The sequence below is a fragment of the Caretta caretta genome, chromosome 3 (genome assembly GCF_965140235.1).
Source record: "Caretta caretta isolate rCarCar2 chromosome 3, rCarCar1.hap1, whole genome shotgun sequence".
In the NCBI taxonomy this organism is placed as follows: Eukaryota; Metazoa; Chordata; order Testudines; family Cheloniidae; genus Caretta; species Caretta caretta.
The window spans coordinates 167,761,399-167,782,564 of NC_134208.1; the positions used below are offsets into that span (position 1 = coordinate 167,761,399).

Genomic DNA, 21,166 nt, shown 5'->3' on the forward strand with positions numbered 1-21,166 from the left:
GGTCATACAAAAATTCCACGTAGCATGAAATATGTATATGTACACTGTAAAAAAAAAGTAATATAAAATAAAGCCCCAAACCACAAACTACAGAGCAGAGCTGTGTTTCGGATGCTCTCATTTTATTGTTGTTTGGCAAGTGTTCATTCTTTCAACCGCTGATGAACTTTGGGGAACAGCTTCAGGGCATTACATGTTGTTACTTCACAGACTGTTTCTACTGATAATCCTTTCACTGCAGCAATGTACTGACAAGCAATCCTGATCTTCTCTGGTTCATTTCTCTCCTAAAAGAAAATTGCCAACAAGGTTACACTATACAAGAAACCAAGTGAGATCAGCCTAGCTTACCCAGGACCCATAGGACTGAGTCCCTCCCTTCCGTTAATTACTTCAAAAAGGTCACCACTGGCATTTACAAATCTTAAATCACAACTAGGCTCTATGATAAGTTAGATGGAAGAGTCAGCCTGATACTGTGCAGTTTTGGATCTGACACGACCATAGTTCTATGGCAATTTCATTATATTTTAAAGACAACAGCTGGATCAAGCTCAAGAAATTCTACTTCTTTTGTTGCTGAGAAAGAATAAATATTCAGCAACAGTTTGAAGTTCCTGAAACTTCTCTGTGGAGATTATCAGCAGGAAGAAAGCTGTGTTCTTTGAAGTTCTATATATATCAGCCTTGATCCTGCAAGATGTCGAGTGCTTAACTAAAACCCATGCGACTTATTTATTTATTTAAAGTAATAAAAACAATACCTAACCAAGGCTTGAGGCACTCTGACATCACTGATGCTACAATAAAATCCCAGCAGCATTAAGAAATCATTTCACAGGAACTCAGGCAGCCAGAGTCCAGAAACTCCTTTCCACTTGTTTATTGCTGCGGGAACCAAAACCTCAACCCTCTCCAAAAACCTCATAAAAAACACCTGTTTGAAGAATGGCCAGAACGTCACCAAATTTGGACTATTTAGGGGAGTTAGTTCCAGAGTCCTGGAGCTCTCAGACAGATGCTCTTTCTTTTATAATGAGGGGAGATCCACCTCAAATGTCCCTGCTCACCACAGCTGTTGCAGTGTGGCACAGGGAAAGAGCCAATCCTCCAAGCAGGCCTGTCCCAGGCCATTAATGGCTTTATAGGTCATAACGAAAACCTTAAACTCCACCCGGAGACTAACAGACAGCCAGTGCAGATCCTGGAGTCATATGCTTCTGGTAAGATGCCCCATGCAGTACCTAACATCTCAACTGCCACCGAAGTCAACATGGACTCACAACACACAACATGTTCAAGCATTGCTCAGCACCTTGCGGGCTCTAATCTATTAAAGAGACATTTTCATGTTGATTTCAAAAATTTAAAAAAAAACAAACAAACTAAAATGTGGGTTTTGTTTGAGTGTAAACATTCCTGTGCAGTTTGGTATCCTGAACACTGGCTCTCATGCACTAGCACAAAATGGCAGAACGAGAAACTGACTAGTCTGTTTTCCAAGCTAAATGTAGTGCCAAATGTACACAGACAGCATTAGTGATGACAAATTAGATTTCTAAAATTTGTAGTGTTAATTACCTGTGATGGTGGTAACAATACAAAGAAGGAAACAATTATTTTAATGATCTGATTTCACATGACAGTGCCCCTTTGAGCTCAGAGGCGCCCGGGGGTGGTGTTTGAGATCTAGGTTAAACTATGTATTTCTTAGTGTGTGTCAATGGAGTGACAGCAATGTAAACCCAGTGAGATAGCAAAATTAACCCTACAGTACAGTGGTTTTCAAACTTTTTTTCTGGGGACCCAGTTGAAGAAAATTGTTGATGCCCATGACCCTATGGAACTGGGGATGAGGGATTTGGGGTGTGGGAGGAGCTCAGAGCTGGGGCAGAGGGTTGGGGTGCAGGAGGGGGTCAGGGCTCTAGGCTGGGGATGCAGGTTCTGGGGTGGGGAAGGGATGAGGGGCTTGGGATGCAGGAAAGGGGTTCCAGGTTTGGGGGGGCTCAGGGCTGGGGCGCAGACTTACCTCTGGCGGTTCCTAGTCAGTGGCACAGCCAGGTACAGAGGCAGGCTTCTCGCCTGTCCTAGGACCACGGACGGCACTGCACCCCAGAAGCATCTAGCAACAGGTCCGGCTCCTAGGCAGAGGTTTGCGAGCGGCTTCGCGCAACTCTCACCCACAGGTACCGCCCCCCGACCCCCCCAGCTCTCATTGGCCGGAAACCAGCCAATGGGAGTTCAAAGCCGGTGCTCGGGGTGGGGGCAGTTTGCAGAGCCCCGTGGCCCCCCTGCTGGCCGCTTCTGGGGCACAGCGCGGTGTCAGAAAAGGTAGGCACTATGCTGCCTTAGTTGGGAAGCACCGTCGACAGGACTTTTAATGTCCTGGTCGGCAGTGCTGACCAGAGCTACCCAGCACCTTACGTGCCGTGACCCATGGTTTGAAAAATATTGCTGTAGTATATGCACCAAGAAATATTTTTCTCTCCTGACATTCTTTTGGCTTTTCTTTTTTAATGTGAGGGAAGGGACCTCTCTTTGCATCTTGCATATGGCTAGTAGTCAGGGCATTAGAGAGCATGAACCCCAAATGCATTAGAGTGCATGAACCCTAACAGTCAGTCACTTCATTTCTAAAATGCAGGTTGGAAGGGTTTAGGATTTAAACTAGTAAGCTACATACTTTACTTACTGTACCTCTTTCTTTGGGCCAAGAGAGGGTGAGTTGGTCTCCAAGCAAATGTTCTCTAGTGGAATCTGTCTTATTAACTTTGCTCGCTTGTAAAGACAGGAGAATAAAACAAGAAACAACACAGGTAAGAGTCCGTTCTCGTCGCACTAATCAATATAGAAAGGAGCACACTATACATTTACACACACAAAATCAGTTAATGGCTAACAAGTCTGACTTATTGGCATTTAATAGGCTGTTTAAGCCACTGGGAATAATCCTATGCCTCCAGTGAGCTGCAAACACAAAGGTTAAGCAGAGTATACTTGCCCATCAGAGCCTCTACCACACTACAAGGATTGTGAATATTCATCCCCCTCAAATGTCTGTTAATCTTTTCTAAATGCAAGCTGTCTTTAACATTCTATTAAGTACATCCACTCACCGAATGACACGTTACTGTGGTTGGGAAAGACAGTACAACAGCCAGCCAGGTGCTGGGCTGGTGTTGTAGGAGACCCACAGTCAAGAACATCCTGTGGACTCCTGTTCTCCTAACCATTAAACTAATGACTTCAGGTAGATGGGGTGGGTTGTGGTTTTCTCTCTCTTTGTCTAGGCAGTTACAGCATGCTCACTGCCATGGTATCCGAGCCCCTCTCAGGGCTGGTGTGAAAGGTAAAGGGATTCACTCCACCAGAAGATCAGAGAAAGGACAATGGGGCAGATGGTAGCTTGGACGTGGGAGGGCTCAGTGTCTCGGCACAAGAATTGGTCATTTGGTGTAGGAATCAATAAGTTAACAGCCTTGTGATTCCTTGGATGCTTGGGCCCAATCGTCCAGCTGAGAGGCACTGGCATGACTCATTCAGTTAACACTGTGATCAGCCAGAAGGAGCATGGTTGTGAGCAAGTCAAGGCACTCTCCTCTCACCAAGTAGTTAGTTGTGCTGTCTCAGCAGCACTTTGAGCCCAAGTCAGCAGTGCAGCAAGGGACAAGGATAAATTCAGCTGGCACTACGTAGCAGGCCTGGGTATGAACAGGAAGAGATCTGGAAAACCCATTGTACAGAAATGAAAGATTAACTGCTTTACCGCTGCTGTACTAGGTGTATGGGGAGGAGGGGAATGAACCTCAAATCCTGCCTCAGGTACTTGACACAAGAAGGTAGGAATGAGCCATGCCAAGAGTAACTCCACTGGAGTGTCTTTGATGTAGAATATGTTTAAGTGAGATCAGAATGAGGCCCCTAGATGACAGCCTGCAAAGTCTGAGATTCTTTAGATAGGGTATGAATGTGATCCCACTTCCTGACCTTCAGCGTCCTGCCCCGCTCCGCCTCCCGAGGGGCTCTATGCTCTTAGACCCAGATCCACAAAGGTACATAAGCACCTAACCCCCTGACGTAGGCACCTCAGTCCCAATTTTATGCTCCATAAGACTCCCACCACACCCTGTGGGCACCTAAACTCAGGGAGGTGCACATCAAACTATCCCATAGTTCAGGGGTTAAAGCATTCTCCTGAGTGGTGGGGAGACCTCTGTTCAAATCCTTTCTCCCCTCTAGCAGAGGAGGGAATTAAACCCAGGTGTCCCACAACCCAAATGGGTGCTTTAACCACTGGGCTAAAAGTTATAAAGTGGGCCTGGGGGTGCCCTGGATTTTGCAAGGATTGAGCCAGGTACCTAACTCATTCTTACAAGAAATGACTTGCTGTAAGCATAGGCGCCAACTTCCGCTGGTGCCGGTGGGTGCTTGACCCCCCTCTGCCCCTGGTTCTGCCCCGACTCCACTCCTGCCCCACCCCCTCCCAGCCCTGCTCCGCCCCCATTCCAACCCCTTCCCCAAAGTCCCTGCCCCAATTCCACCCCCTCCCTGCCCATTGGACTCCTTCCCCAAATCCCCGCCCTGGCCCCACTTCTTCCCCGCCTCCTCTCCTGAGCGCACTGCATTCCCGCTCCACCCCCCCTCCCTCCCAGTGCTTGTTTAGGTGGCAAGTGCTGGGAGCTAGGGGAAGAAATGGGGATGCAGCACGCTCAGGGGAGGAGGCGGAGGTGAGGTGAGGTGGGGGGTGGGGAGGGGAGCTTGGCTGCCAGTGGGTACAGAGCACCCACTAATTTTTCTCCGTGGGTGCTCCAGCCCTGGAGCACCCACGGAGTTGGCGCCTTTGGCTGTAAGCACCTAAGTCATCAGCTGGCACCCCGGTGGCAGGGCATGGTGTATCAGGCTCTCATGCTTCAATGGCCCCAGCTGACAACCAGTCTGGTTCTGCAGTAGTCTGCGTCTTCTTGCGACTCAGCCCTCCAGCTGAGTCACCTAGACTCCCATCCCTTCTGGAGTAAGCCAATAGTCCCTCAAAACAGGAAAGCACAAAGTCTCATGGCTTCTATGCCAGGCCCTCGGCCCCCGTGTTGGACTCATCATTCCTGTCTCTTCCAATCTTCAAGCCTGTACTTCCCCTCTCGGTCTTGTGGGAGAGATAGGGGAATCCAGGCCCAGCCTCTCCTCTGGCTTCCTGCCCAGGGACCCTGTTTAGGTGGTTATGGGCTTGTTGTTCAATCCCTCGCCACTACCTTGGGTTGCCCCTACCTTTCCCTATTTGTCAGCACCTTCCATAGATATGGGAATACTGCCATGAATTTGTGGCTCCCCACAGCTTCTTCCCAGCTAGCTACTGAGGAGCTTCCTCAAAGTTGCTCCCAGCCTGTGAAATACAGCCCAGCTGCTGCTAAACAGTCCTTCCCATTTACCTCTTTCTGACAGGAGTCCCCCCAGCTCTCCTTCTTGGAGCTGGATTTGTGCTTAAGCTCACTGCAGGGCCTCAGCCACCTTCTCCTTCAGCTAGCTTCTTTTCCCCAGTTAGTCCCAGGCTCAGAGGATCCAGCAGGCCAGCCTTCTCCTGCTGATCTGCTCTCCTTCCTAGTCAGCCCCCAACTGAGCCATGTTCAGGCCTTTTAACTCCTCCCTCCAGGCTTGACACCTTTTGCAGGTGTAGTGGGGTAAGGCTGATGGCATCGGCTCTCATTAACCTCTTCAGCTCCAGTGTGAGTTTGTTACACCCTCTCACAGGCCCTAAGCCACCTGACTCCAGGAGAGAGGTTGCCAGTTGTGGATGGCTAGCAGAGATAGGCGCATCCCTGCAGGCTGGACTTAGGTGCCTATCCCTGTGAGAGGAGCAAGTCTTAGGACACATCCCTCTCATTAGCATCCCCCATTGGCTATCTTAGGCAGCTCCCCACTTTGTGTGCTGGCTTTTGTGGATCCCATTCTAAGGCACTTGTCTCTCCCCAGTCAGTGTATAGGGAGTTGAGGCACCTAACTCAACTTTGTGAATCGCAGTGTTGTTCCTGTGATTTACTAGGCACCTAAGAGTTAGGCATTGCAATGCTCAGCCTCACAATGCCTAAGTCCCTTTGTGGATCCAAGCCTTAGGCCCTATCTATGCCAGAGTAATTCTCTGAAAATCTCCCACTGATGTTAACAGTGGTTCAGTTCCACTGGTGTTAGCAACACTGAGTGCCCTAGTGTAAATGGGCCACCAGATACTCAGCAGAGTCATATGACCATGTTAAAAACAGCATTGCTGGGACTGGTAACACTGGTAGAGCTCAACTGATCTTAGCAGCAAGTGCTACAGACCAGGCCTTTGATTGTAAAACTCCTGGCAGCAGGGACTGTCTCCCCCTATGTATTTGTATAGCGCTTATGTAACCCACACACCTTCTGGGTGTGGTGTTCTGTCCCATCTAGTGGCACCAAGACCACTTAGAGAGAAAGTGAGTTTGCTCTACAGCCTTAGCTAACAGCCAGTTGGCTTTTAGCTCATGAGGTAGAGGCTCATGCACTGAACTCCAGAGGCCCCAGGTTCGATCCCGCCCACCAACAACCAGGGTCTGTCGGCATTACACCTACCAGAACAAAGCCTCTAACTGGTGCTTAGGAGCATTACTGCAGCACAAACACCACCACTACCAATTCAGCTCACTTTGATTCTGCCTTTGGGCCAGATTTTGATCTCCCTTACACTGGCTGCACACTCATGCACCTTCACTGGTTTCAATGGACTCACTCCTGATTTACATCCTTGTAAGCAAGAGGGGAATTGTCTTTGTCTTCTTCTTGGAGAAGCAGCTTTTCACATTTTCTCTTGCCATCCTCCATCCCTGACCCTGTCCATGCACCATGCCACATCGCTTTCCTCCTTATTCTAACCCTTCTTCCAAACTCACAACAGTTAGTTAACCAAACCCAAATGTCAGGGATTTAAAACATCAGTGTGTAAAGATCGTTAATGCCATTAACCCCAAAAGGGTTTGTTAGGAACGCCAGCTCTAGCTCCATCATCATGTTCCAACCATGGTTCCCCAGCTAAGTGTTCTTCTATAGCCGTAGCCCCATCATTCCTCCACGCTGCAATATATTAAGTTAATTAATCCTCATTTTAAAAAACCCAACAAGAACTAAAAGGCCACATATGTTCCTCCCCGCATTCCTTGCTGAGCTATGGGTGATTTAGACTGTAAGCTTCCTGGAGCAGAGACTTGCCATTCTTCATTTGACTTTAATTCTGTCCTGATTATATATAAACAGAGAAAGTGTCTCTGAGGAAGTATGGGTATCACATGTGCCTATGACACACACTGGGCCCGATTCTCTTTTACACGAAGGCCCATCTACACGGGGTGACAGTGGGCCAGTACAGGCTAGTATGGTGTACCGGTAAGAAGCCAGTGCCCGACTGTACACAGCCCACGTTAAAGAGTTGTGGCAGCAGTGCTTTCACATGGCTGCCCCTTCCCCGTCAGCAGCCCTGCCGGTAGGGACCGCCAACGGGGAAGGCAGAAGGGGCAACGACATTAAAGCAGCGGCCAGAGCCCTGGGCCCTTTTAAATCGCCACCAGAGCCCCGGGAGGTGGGAGCCAGGCAGTGCGGATGGGGCTGGCTGGGAGAGACTGACCCACAGCCCCGCCCCTTCTGCCCGAGACCCCGCACCCTTCAGGGGCCAGAGCCGGCCCCCGTACTGGTAAGAATTTAATATTACTTTCACCCCTTCATCTACATTGCTCTGGAGGAGTAAATGTGCCCTAAAGGGGGTATAAATGTAGTTTACAGATGTTATGTACAAAGGCAATTTACTGCCAGAGTGGCATAAAGGGGCCTTGGTGGGCATGAGAATTCATGTCATTGTATGCATGTCCCCAGGGGCATCCTTGCCCTCTGCCTCACCCTACCCTCCCAAATACCATCCCCCAATACCTGAGCCAATGCAGAACGTCATTTCTCACGCAGTCCAATTAAAACTATACTGAATCAGAGTCCATGAACTTTCCAGGGACTTACCTGATCATTCCTTGTGACAGCTGGAGGAAAAGAAAAGCAAAAGCCAGCTTGTACTCCTTCCAGGGCAACAGAGGGTCTGCCAGCAAAGTTATGAAGCAGTGCGTTCCAAATACCTGCACCACATAGAAGAAACCCCAAAAGCCTAAAGACACTAAAGCTAGGCTGTACGAGTTTAACAGCACCACAGTAAAGATTTGTATCATGAACGTTTTTTTTCTGTTTTAATTGTAAGAGACTTTAGTGCTGGCTCTCAGTCCTGAAGTCCTTTATTTATCCACAGGCAAAATATGCATCAACCATGGCTTTGTAGGATCCCTCCCTGACGAGTGAGAACATAATTGATTTCACCTGTGACCTCTCTGCTGGGCCTGCCAACAAAGGTGCAGACTCTGATTCCCATGTATCCACTGGGAACCGGACCAAGACCACCAAATTCACTTCATATCAACACCAGAGAGCTGTCAGTGGTAACAATTTTCAGTTGGCATCTGCCGGGGCCAAACTGGAACCTGTAATTAGAGGTGAAAGGCTCCACAGTCAATTACCTACCTCCGCAGCCTTTCTGTCCCTCAGCAGCTTATTTCTGTCCTGCTATCATTAATTGTGTTTGTAATATGCACAGAGATGTAGATAAGTAAATATTTTAAACATAGTCTAATTGTATCTTTCTTCACAACATAGGCCAAATTTCAATCTACAGATCTCCTGGAAACAAATCATAAAGAGAAATAAAGCTATCTGGACACCGTACTCTTCTTGCTTCCATTCAAAGAGTGTAGTGGAAGCTGATGCTGAGACAAAGGCTGCTTTGATTCACTCACAAAAAAAGTTACAATAAAAAAAAGAAACAATTCTGTTTCATCAGAGGTTTTCCACTCTGCAGAAACTGTCACTCCTTGAGCATAATACGTAAACTTGGCAGCTCCACAGCATCTTCCACTCATAGTTTCCAAACTTTAATGAATGGAGTTCTAGGACACACACGTGAGGTAGGGAAGCATTATTAGCTCCATTTTACAAACAGGTAAACTGAGGTAAAGGACTCACTTTTCTTCCCAGTTACAAAGGTAAATCAATTGAATTACACCAGCATCTAACTGGTGTAAGAGCAGAAACAGGCCCAGAGAGCAGTTAAGGATTTCTTCGTGCAACAACAATCAGTACTGGTTATAAGGGTTTGATCAGAATGGAAAGCGAGACTTACCTTGCTCCTTAAGAAAAGCAATAGTTTGTCTCCCAGCCAAACGAGAATGCACGTTTCTGGTCATTACAAAAAACATACTTCAGAGAAGCAGAGAAACACTGGTGTTTTTTTTAATATAAAGTGATTTCTTTTTAGAAAATAAGCTCTCTCTCTTAAGGAGAAAACATTACTGTTCAGGAAAACAAGAGTTACAACTGGCACTGCTGGCAAAGTGAAGAGATTTGGTTCTATTCTGAAAAAACAGCTATAGAAAAACGGCACCTTCTTCCTCACCAGGTCTGCACCTCGTGTGTATTTAGAGTCAGATCTGCTGAATTTAGTGACAAAAATAAGGTGTTACTCTTGTTTGCCATGCAGAGCCAACACAGCTAAGGGAGAGCAAGCTGGATTCCTTTCCTCCTACTGCATCATCATCAGAACTATTTACTTAGTACCAACCAGTTTCACTGACATAAACTGAATGAAGACAATGACACTGCACAGTCACTGAGGGCTTCATGTGACCTGCAGAATGTTTATTAGTGGCGCTGATGCAAAGAAGAAAAGAACCCAGCTTGGTTTTCAAGTCAAGGGTTGAATCTGAGGGCTGGCAGCTGAGGGGGGGGAGGGGGGGCAAATCTTTTCACTGGTAAACTAAACACATTTGTTCTGGAAATCACTGGAAGACAATAAACACGGCACCCTACCACACAAAAGTTACTTTCATTGAAACAAAGAAAGAATTACAAACCAAGAGATTTTGTTCTCCATCCCCATTTTTTAAAGTTCCTACCATTTGGGGGCAAAATGGGGTGAGGGGTACACGTGGTTTAAAGTTCTCCTTTGCACTGCCCCAGTGCTGGTGCTGCTCTGTCCAGGCCATTATCCCTAACCTGAAAAGCTAAAAGGGGCCAGAAACAGTAGTCCAGGATAATCATGGCACAGAGGCATTCTAGAGTCTCTCCCCACTCCTTTCTCCAGCCATGCCCCCTTTTATCTGCTAAGTCAGCTGCAAGGGGATCAAGTACAACAAGTTGGTATTACACCACCCGAGGGCCCCCCCCGGCACTTGACGAGCCTCCCTGGGCCATTTAAACTGGCTTTATGACCACAATATGCTGGAGGTGCAGTGCAAAGTGGCCATGTTGCACCAAAGGATATGGTCTTTTACTTTTTGAAATATTTTCTTTTAAATTATCACTGCTGACCACGTTTTTTCCAACCCCTTCTTCCTGTCCTCATTTCCCCTCCTCTGTCTGAATTTTAAGAACCAATTGTTTTGATCGGATTTGTTTGTATTCTCCTGTACAGTGCCCCAAGCACCTTGGGAGAGGTACTTGATACATATAATTATCCCCCTCTCCTCCTCGGATGTGGGGTTTGCATGTTGAATACCTGTTGATAGTTAGGAGAATTACACATATAGGGAGAAGAGAATAAAGTAATATGGTCTTTGTCTTCCTGTTTCCTGATGCTGAACTCGATATCATCAAATTAAATATAAAAATCTCAGTTTATTTTAATAATACTCTTATTTCCCCCCTAAATGTTCACTTATCAAGTACAGTGGAAAACCACCTATCTCATGGAATAGAGAGTTCTGGGAGAGATGCTGATTTCATTCATGCCAGTGTAACTCCTCTGACACCGCTGGAGTTACACCCACATAACAGAGATCAGAATCTGAGCCATGGTCGTTATTCCAATAAAAGCTCTGGATTAGGGGGCGAGTTTTCCAATGTAAATGACATACATAGAGGCATGAAACCTAAATTTGGACAACAAGGAGTTTAAATAAGAGGGTCTCTCTCTGCTGTGGTGGGTGCATGTGCCGAATCCTGCTCCCATCGAAGTCTGTGGCAAATCTCTCTCTGGTTGAAATCCTGGCCCTAATGAATTGTGGGGGAGCTTTGCCATTCATTTCAAGGGAACAGAATGTCATCCTGTGACTTAATTTGTGCAGAAGTGGGACATAAAATGATGCCTTGAAATAATACAAGTCTAACCCCCATCGAGTTTTATTTGGGGAGCATAGCTCAGTTCTTATCCAAAAGATGAAAAGTGTACACATGGAAAATACACCTCCTTTCAAAAACAATTCTTTCAGAAGAAATGCCAGCAAGTCTCCCACATTTTTAATGATGACTTAGCTAGAGAGGAACATTCATCAGCCCTAATCTCTTGACACAGGCTCTGGCTTCCCAGATGTAAGCCACCTTTTATTATTGTTATTTTTCTTTTTAACCTTAAACTATTGAATATTTTGACTAAAAATAATCCAAACAACCCATCATTATCAATATGCTTTACCGCCCCTCCTGCACTCCAGGAGCTGTGACTTAGGAAACAGGTGCTGAGCTTAGTTAAGATTTGATATATGAGGAAGACTTTGCTTGGAGGTGTTCTGACTCACACTGGCAGGTCCAGCTGTTTAGCTATATCCAGCTGTAACACAAAGACCTTCTGCTGCTCCTCACGTTGCTGGGATGTGGACACAAACCATGGAGTGAAGTCTAGACCAATCTGCAATGAGAATCAGTTAAGGGATGATACAAAGTTTATGAAATCTTAAGTAAACTTCAAAATGCATGGAGAATTAATGCTTTCAGTACATTAAACTTCAAATGCTGTAGGCTACTATGAGAAACCACTATAACTAAGACAAGATTAGAAGGCACTACAATCTCTATATAAGATCTTGTACCTGGGGGTACAGTAGTACATGAATGCAGAATAAACTATATTATATATAAGATAACACAAAAACGCTTTGCTAGGAAAAAATCTATAGCAGCTCAGCTAGTCTCCCTACCACTGTCCTAGCTGCAGGATTCTAGCATATATTTGCGGACCATCTCCAATACTTATTCATAAAATGATCATGTGGGGCCTGATTCTAGTCTCACAATAAGAGAGGAGTTTGGGGTTTGTTGAATCTCAGCAAATATGATTTCTGTCTATAAAAAGAAACGTAAGCACCACAAACCACAGATTGCAATATATTGCACAGGCCTACCAGAGCAATGGCTGAGTCAAGAAAACCCTGATACTAATGAAATCAAATAAAGCACTCTACCTCTCCAATAGCCACCAGTTTATCTTTGTGCTTCTCAAAGAATGGAAGGGCAGGTTCCAAGTCCTGTAATAAACCAGCTACAGCTCACATGCTTCGTTAAAATACCAGTGGGGTAAAAGAGGTCCTGGCATGTCAATGAAATTGCAAAACAGGCATTAGTAGACCATGGTGAGGACAGAAATATAAGGCAGGTATTAAAATTATATACTGAATTGTCTACCAGCTACTGAATGTTTTAAGTACCCATTCTTTAAATAAGACTATAATTAAAAATTAAAAGAAAGCCCAGTCATTCTGCTGGGCTGCCCAGAGCCAGCCAGCCACACTACGTTGGAAAGTACAGGCTTGGGCTGGGGCTTGGCCATAATAGCCAGAAGATGTGTTGATTCAGCATATCTTCAAGGCAGCCTCAGATGGCAGGGCTCCTCTGGAAGTCCTGGGGGAAGTGTAAAGCTGCCCTCCACTGATGGAATCCCCAACAGGGACAGCAGTTGGAATAGCATGGGTCCTCCCCTGTGGATGAATGCCCCAGTATGCAACCTCTCCTGCTGCAATTTGCATCCCATGGGCCAGCAGAGATTAGTCAAGGCCACAGTTTGCAAAGTGCAAAAGCAGCTATATAAATAAAAGGCATCACTATTATCCCATAGGGCTTGCCTACATGGAAGTTAGTGCCCATAAGCTCGGGTCTGAATTTACCAGGGTGGATAAAATCAACGATTTAACTTAAAAAAAAAATCAGATTTTTTTGATAAAAGGTTTTTTCCCCAAAAAGCATGTCTAAAGATAGTTTTAATTAAGACACATTATAGTTCAAAGATATCTCATCATGGAATAGGGATTATAAATTCTAATTCTATAGTGTGAGACAATATATTCATGTAATGTTTAAAAAAAGTTTTGTAAATGAGTTCCAATAGTTCATGGATTAGGGACCCAATCTTATGGGGTTCCACAGGCTTCTGTATAGATTATTTAGGTTAATCTTTCTATCTACCCAATGGGACTCAGTGCTCAGTCTAGAAGATACCACCAGAGATGAGTAGTTTTGCAGTTCTCAAACTGTGGATTTGTGTCTCTGGAGGTAACATGCTTGTTAACAGCAAAAATGTTTTAAATAAATAAATATAGAGAGAGAGGTGAGAAATAAGACCTCAGCTCTATTGTCCCTCTTCAAATTTGTGTACACAGAGTCAATCCCTTACCTCTCTTTAAAAGTGCAAAGTTTCAAAAAGTTCAATGAATAGAAGATTGTTGGAGCGGAATAGATCTGGACAGGGAGAAGAAGTCCGGGGATAAATGTGAGAAGCGAGGGACAGATGCTTGTTTTGTTAAAATATGTGTTTGCTGTTGAAAAAAAAAATCCAGAATACTTAATGTTGTTGTTTTAGTTAAATAAAACAATTTAAATGTCTGTTTGGTGATGTTCTCCTCCTAATACAACATGGCAAGAAAATCCTCCAAATACTAATGATTAACCTGTTGAATTGGAGATAGTTCAATGACTTCATAAATATCTGCTTCAATTACCTTTGGTAAATGAAATAACCAAACAATCATTCATTTTCTGATATAGCTGTGAAACTCATCTGAAAAGTTTTCAAAATAAATCAGTTTAAAAATGTATAGTGGGTACCTTCTAAAAATGAAACCTACATCTATCTCTGAGTTGTGAAGAATATGTATTACAGTTCTAACAACCAACAAGATTGCACTTTTATGTAGAAACCCATGATTAAATCGAGTCTTCCTGACTATTTTTTAAATCAAATCCGGCCTGGACTTTACAGTGCACTAGCTGCTCCACAGTAACTTCCCATATGGACCCACTGTGCACTTCAGTACCTTTGTGCACTTCAGCTTTTTTTGGTCCAGTAAAAGGTATTCCCCACCTTGCCCCTCTAATATCCTAGGACCGCACAGCTAAGACTGCACTGCACAGGGAACTATGACCATCATGATCACACAGCACCCTCTGGAGGCCACTGAAGGAACTGCCTTCATGTCTATTGACAAGGTGCTGTGGTGATGGCTTATGCAAAAAGCTAAGATTTTGTCACAGTTATTTTTAGTAAAAGTTGCAAGCAGGTCACAGGCTTCTGTGGATTTTTGTTTACTGCTCGTGACCTGTCCCTGACTTTTACTAAGAATAACTGACAAAATGGGTAGGAAGGAGGGTCTAGCATCAACCACTTCTGGCGCTCCAAGGTTCTCCCTGCTGCCTTGTGCCTCAGAGCTGTAGGGGAGCCTGTCACCAGCAGCAGCTGAGAGCTGTGGGGAGCTGCAGGGCCCCTGCCGGCTGACAGCTCCAGCCCCGCTGCTGAAGTGGAAAATGTCACGGAGGTTTCTGGAAGTCACTGATTCAGTGACTTCTGTGACCTCCATGACAAAATCTTAGCCGTACTAAGTTATGCATCAAGGAAGAAAAACAGGATAAAAATCATAAAATAAATGGGCCCTTGCTTGAAGTCTCCTTAAATAGCTTTTATCATCTGCTTCAAATCCTGCACCTAACCTATTTCCAAGATCTCACCACATTTGCTAATTTTTTTACTTGTTGCTTCATCTCCAAAAAAGGCAAAAAAACCTGTAATAACTCCGAGGCCAGCCACGACTTCATAGCTGTCACCAGGTTGCACAGCAAGGGCACTCCGAACTTCACAGGAAAGGAACTCAGACCTTCCTGCTCTGAAAGCACAGACCCTTACTCCTTAAAGGAGAGCTCCCTCCAGTTGTTAACTAAGTAGGGCCTATGCACATATCTGATGCCATCTAACAGAAAGCAGTATCAGACATACACACTAGCCAGTTTTCCCCCCAATAAATTGGTGATAATTACATTATCTTTATTAGAGTTAGGCACAGAAGAGAAGTGTCCATATTCACCCATGTGACAGCTGTAGACACAACTGCTACCATGGCAGATTTCTGCTCTAAAGACTTGAAGAGCTACATAAGTGGAGTTACAAATGCCCATATGAAGAAATTCATTTGATTTAGCAAAATACAGGCATAGGAAGCTCGGCAAGTCACCTGAACAGTAACACTGCGATGTCCATTTGCACTGCTCTGAATCGGATGAATCCCAAAACATGCCATGACAGACTCTGGATACCTTTAGGAGGGGGAAAACATGTCAATGGGATTAAAACATCTAGCTCAGCAGTGAGAGTAACATCATCCAGTGGCTATTTGGTGGCCTGTAGGCAATAAGTTAGCGGTCACAGCCAAGTTTCTAGCAGAGAGGTGTCCTCACTCAGGGAACACCCATCACAATCAGCACTGAGTTGTCATTCTTAGCAGAAACACCAAGGACTGAACAGATTGGGAAGATTGAAATACCCTTTCACCACTAGAGATGGGATGGTCTCTTAAAGGCCTGTCTACACACATTTTTGTACTGGTATAACTATGTGAGTTAGGAGTGTGATTAGTTAGTGATACCACTATGCCAGTACCACCCCTACTGTGGTCACAGCTACACGGATATAAAAGTGCCTTATACCAGTAGAGCTTATTCCCCTTCACATGTGTGAACGGCTACAGTGATATAAAGCTCCTTCATTCCTACACAAATACATCCACCCTCGTGGAGCTGCACCACTTTAACTCTAGCAGTATAATCAGAATGGTACAACTTGTGTGTGTAGACAAGGTGGGGCTGAGGCACTTTGATGAGGCAGAGGACATCTGCAATGCCACCCCCATGCTTTGTCCATTCTTAGGAGAAAGAGATGTCTCCAGGACTGCTCCTTTGCACACTCAGTTCATACATATGCAGGTGATCAATAATGTTTAACAATGAATACTTTACTTGATCTCTTGATATTTCTATGTTTTACATTTTGCTTTTTTTAAAAAACAAAGAAAAATACAATCTCTCTCTCCCACACACATGCACAAACATTATTTTTATAAAAGCAAAAGATACTCTTTGTTAGTCTGTTCCAGTTCTCCAGCTCTCTGCCATGGTGAGTCAAAAACAACCCTCAGGCTCATTTGTATGCAATCACCCTGTTTAAAGAGGCCATATTGCAGTCCATTCTCCCTTAGAATTAGAAGAGGAGAGAATTAAGACATGTTACTTCCCCTCTCCACAAAGCACTCATGGAAGAATAAATATATCTTGATTTTAGGTTCTCACCTCTGTAGGATATATGGTCCATTCCCCTGCCTTACAACAGAAACAGCTTGCTATTCAGCATGTACCCCTCCAATTAAAGGCAAAATCCTGCTCTTATATTCATATGTTCAGCTCCCATGGAAAGCCCTGTACAGTATAGTCTTAATTTCAAGTATATAGTCAACTTTGCCTTAAACTCCTTTATGCCATCACCTCACTCATCATATGGCTGACGTCCACACTTCAGCAACTCTATGTGATGAAACCCTTCATAATATCTAGACCAAATGTTACAACTTCGAAACAAGCTGCTATCTTGGAGGAGTGAAGAGGATATCTCCCGCATCCTCATTCACCTTTAGACACCTGAAGATCATTACAATATCACCTCTTTGTTTCTTCTTTTTCAGGCTAAACATGTTTACATTTTTGTCAGCTGACACACATGCAAGGCCAAGATTCTGTCTCATTGCCTTCCCCAGTACTCACCCTGTAATCTGGATATCCTTTTTTAAATGAGATGCACAAAAGTTGCACATGATTCTAAGAACACCATTCGCAAGACCTTATGCGGCGAGATCCCTATAACCCAGTTGCTAGGGCACAGGACTGCGAGTTGCGCATGGGGTTTATCCTTGGCTCTGAGATGCAATCACTAGTCCTGATTCCCCAGTACCCTAGCTCCCTGTGTTGTCATTTACACGTGCACCAAGTGGGTGTGAAATGATACCAGATCAGAACAGTCGATTTACCGTGACCATGCACAGATGTAAATGACTATGCAGAGCCCGAGGCAGTGGAGAACCAGGCCCAACAGCATGATCGTGGCCAATTCAATTAATCTCTCTGTGTTTCAGTTTTTCTATCAGTAAAGTGAGGATAATGAGACCCATTCACCTCTGTCCAGAATCTGGAGAGCTAGATAAGACAAGTGCTATGGCAAGTGTTAAGTAGAGCGTTATTTCTTTGATCTAAAAGATGTCTTTTTACTGACACAAGGCATGCAGTGAGATAACAAACCTTTCTGCTAGATCAATAACTTCCTCAAATTCACTTTGCTGCTCTGTAACAGAAACAAAGGCTGGAACTCCAGCCTGGATTGAAGAAAAACAAACAAACAAAAACCCCTGTATTTGTTACTGGTGAAAGTTACACTTCCCTCCTGTTTTATGTATGTGTTTCCATTTATAAACGACTTAGCTAGGAACTGCTCTAGGAGCACATTCACTAAACTCACTTCAGTTAAATACATCATTAAATGAGTGGAGGAGAAAAAAATAAAGTAGTACCAAAATAAATGACTTCTCACCTATCCAACCATGCAGGATTGAACAATATATTAGCCACACTGCCTCTCTGCCCCTCCTAGTCCAACCCCATCTCAAAATCCTGAGGGAAGAGCTAATCCTTAATTTGCCCTAAAGTTCCACAGATTCAGGGCTTGTCTAGACTACCGCTTAAGTCGATGTAAATTACATTTGTAGGGGTGTGAAAAAACCACCCCCGAGCGACATAACTTACATCGACTTAAAGCCGTGTCTACGCTACGCTATGTTGATGGGAGATGCTCTTCTGTTGACTTAGCGCATCTTCACCAGATGCGCTAAATTGACCTTGCTGCATCGATGCAGTCATGGCCAATTTAACGTGGTAGTGAAGACAAATCCCAAAGCTCTGTTGGGCCAAGGAAGAAAGCAAGCTCCAGAGACTAGGGCCCCTTAATGAGAATACCCTGACGGTAGGCCCCTCTACCAAACCCTGACAGAATAAAGCATTCTTGATTGCTGTTCCTGCGCCCAGAATTTGGGGAGCCCAAATGATCTATGCTAATCCTTCCAGTTGCTTCACACATACCCCTCCCAAGCCTTTCAGTTGCTTCACCACTCAGTATTACTGCAGTCTTGTCCAATTTGAGTCAGGCAACCAAACTGGCCAGCTGGATGGGATGCAATTACTGAAGATAATGACAGTCAGCCAAGACACTGCAATTCAAACGTCCTCCCTAGCCCTTCTAATGACCCTTTCTGCCCATTAAGTAGAGGAGTGGCAAGACAGAATAAAGTTCAGTGGGTATTTCATATTTGGCTCCACTAATAAATAAACAGATCAAAAAACCTCTACCACTTACAAATTGTGCCCACAAATAGTCTAACATGCTCAGGTTAGTGCTACCCCGTCCTCATGCCATCACCTGCGTGTTTGCTTTACCCACAAGTTACATCTTGTCTTGATCTAGGATCCTGCTCCTGCTACATCTGCAGCCCTCTGTGCCTGTGTAGAATCCCATTGACTATACTGCAGGATCGAGGCCTACAACTGTAAGCTGTTTGGCACAGGAGCGGTCTTTTAATACATGCTTGTCTAGAACCTAGCACAATGGGCAACAATCTAGTTGAGGCTTCAAAGTGCTCCTGTAATACATAATAAATAAATCCTAATAATGTCCTGAGTAATGAATAAGGGATTCTGGTGCAGAAAAAGTAATAATTTAAAATAAGTCACTAACCTTTCTTGATTTTTCAATCACATCATTTATGTCCTGCAAGACACAAATGATCAGTTATCATGCAAAGCACTGAGAGACCTGATTTTGTTACATTTAAGTGAGGGATGTGTAATGGGTTCCCCTCGGGGTGCCACCTGGAACTGAGGTATCACTGAGCCCCCCGACCAGGGCTGGCTCCAGCGTTTTTGCCGCCCCAAGCAGTGAAAAAAAACTCGCCGCCGAATTGCCGCCGCGGAAGGCAGGAGAGAGAAGCTGCCGCTGAATTACCGCCACAGAAACTCTGCCATCCCTTTCTGACTGCCGCCGCATTGCTGCCGCTGCGGAAACTCTGCCGCCCCTTTCTGACTGCTGCCCCAAGCAACTGCTTGGAACGTTGGTGCCTGGAGCCAGCCCTGCCCCTGACCCACCAGCCTTGGCTCCCTTTACACTGTACTGCTGTGGCCAGCCTGCACTTTCACCAGCACACATACAGATAGGGACACACCCAGCTGCAGTTATATGCAGACGCTGTGATCAGCTCTGCATGGGAAGGCTCTAGCTGAGGAACTTTCCAGCTACGCAGGCACGCACTCCGCTCTGGGGTGTAAACCCAAAATTATACCATCTTTCGCTGCACAGGGAACTGTACAGCGTAAGCTCATAAAATTCGCCCCCTCCCTTAATGTGGAGAGGAATATACAAGAGCTTTCTGCCCCGAGTTATGACTCCCACACAAAGCAAAACCAACTTTAACAACTTCAAAAAATAGATTTTAAGTGATTATAAGGCATAGCAAACAGATCACCTAGCAAATAAACAAAACTGCAATCTAAGCTTAATAAACTATATAGATCAGATATGAATAGCAAATCCTCACCCTAAGTGATGGTACAAGAAGGCTGCAGACTCTTAAGGAGCAAGCTGCACTTGCTTACAGTTCTGAATCCCCCAGGCTAAATGGAGTTTAGCCTGCGTCCAGCACTTCCCCCAGTTCAGTCTTTGTTCCTCAGGTGTTTCCAGGTGTCTCTTTGGGTGGGGAGTCAGTGAAAAACCTCGATGATGTCACTCCCCTGTCTTAAATAGCCTTTGCATATGGCGGGAACCCTTTGTTTCAAAGCTTGGTTCCCACGCCAGTCAATGGAAAAACACTGATATCCCAAGATGGAGTCCAGCACCAGGTGACCTGGTCACACGTCCCTGTAGTGTCACTGAAGCCATGAGTTGGAGGCTGTCTACAGCATCCTCAGGAAGGCTCCCCAACGGGAGATAAGCTTCTTCTAAGGCCTATTGTTTTCTCCTAATGGCTCATTAACCTGAATGGACCCTTCCCAGCCAGCCATCTAGACTGAGAGCCTTTTGCCTAGTGGGCGTTCCCCAAGTGTAAACACATTTGTAATACAGATACATAGTCAATATTCCTAACTTCAGATACAAAAATGATACATGCAGACAAATAGGATAATCATACTCAGTAGATCATAACTTTTCCAATGACACCTCACTTGACTTATCTTGCATAAAACACATTATGTCATAATCATGTCATAACAACACTGCTGTGAAGAATGGGGCGGGGGGAGGCCGTGTCACAGGATGGTCTTGTGTTTAAGCTACCAGGCTGGGACTCAGGTCATCTAAGGTTCATTAGTGGCTCTGTCACAGACTTCCTGCATCACTTTGGGTAAGTCGTTTAACATTGTCCTTTCCATTTTATGTATGGGAAACCGAGTCCATGGCAATGTTTGCCTAGCTGATGGGGGGGTTGTAAAATTAAATTATAAAATATTTTTCAAGTCCTGGGGTGGAAGGTGCTTGATAAGCGCAAAGTAGCATCATTATTATTTTACAAGAATTTGGTGGCATAGCCAGGAAGAGAAGCCAGGTCTTCTGACAGCACAGACATCCTCCCTTCCTCTCCCAACCGTCTTGAAAGCTAAACGTGGAACCCAACTACATCTGTGCTGACCCCTGATCCCCAGTCCTTCTCTTGACACTTTTGTGTATTACCTTGCTCAGATGCGGGGGCATTTCAAATCCTAATCTCACACAAGAAGGAGTCTGAGGCAGCCAAGACACCAATGGGTAACACTGAGTGCAGAAATTCAAATGGAGGTACTGGAGCCGACTTCAGCCCAGATTCAGCTACAGAGAACATCAACTATTGGGGGGGTGACACTTTGTACCCCAAAGCAACACTCTAGCACCCCCATATTTAACATGGTGATACAATTATGATATATTTTGTACAAAGTATGCCTTGTGAGGTATCATTTTAAAAGACTTGAT

General features: G+C 45.0%; 1 protein-coding gene across 1 annotated transcript; it reads right to left on the minus strand.

Annotated features, from left to right (window-relative positions):
* Nucleotides 1-101: 101 nt before the first annotated feature.
* TATDN3 (TatD DNase domain containing 3) lies at nucleotides 102-19,210 on the minus strand. Its single transcript, XM_075126228.1, has 10 exons — nucleotides 19,169-19,210; nucleotides 18,902-18,934; nucleotides 17,416-17,489; nucleotides 15,306-15,387; nucleotides 12,273-12,335; nucleotides 11,610-11,719; nucleotides 9,218-9,273; nucleotides 8,014-8,126; nucleotides 2,698-2,778; nucleotides 102-287 (listed from the first exon to the last, which is right to left on the minus strand). The coding sequence occupies exons 1-10, from the start codon at nucleotides 19,208-19,210 to the stop codon at nucleotides 144-146; spliced, it is 798 nt and encodes a 265-aa protein (XP_074982329.1). The 3' UTR covers nucleotides 102-143.
* Between the last annotated feature and the right edge of the window lie 1,956 nt (nucleotides 19,211-21,166).

Excerpts from the sequence above, each read along its gene's own strand:
- TATDN3 (XM_075126228.1), bottom strand. The coding sequence starts at position 19,210 with ATGCGGCGGCAGTCAGAAAGGGATGGCAGAGTTTCTGTGGCG. Across the intron at positions 17,490-18,901 it reads TGATTGAAAAATCAAGAAAG|GCTGGAGTTCCAGCCTTTGT; the intron begins GTTAGTGACTTA and ends TCTTCAATCCAG. Across the intron at positions 11,720-12,272 it reads AACTGGTGGCTATTGGAGAG|ATTGGTCTAGACTTCACTCC; the intron begins GTAGAGTGCTTT and ends TTCTCATTGCAG.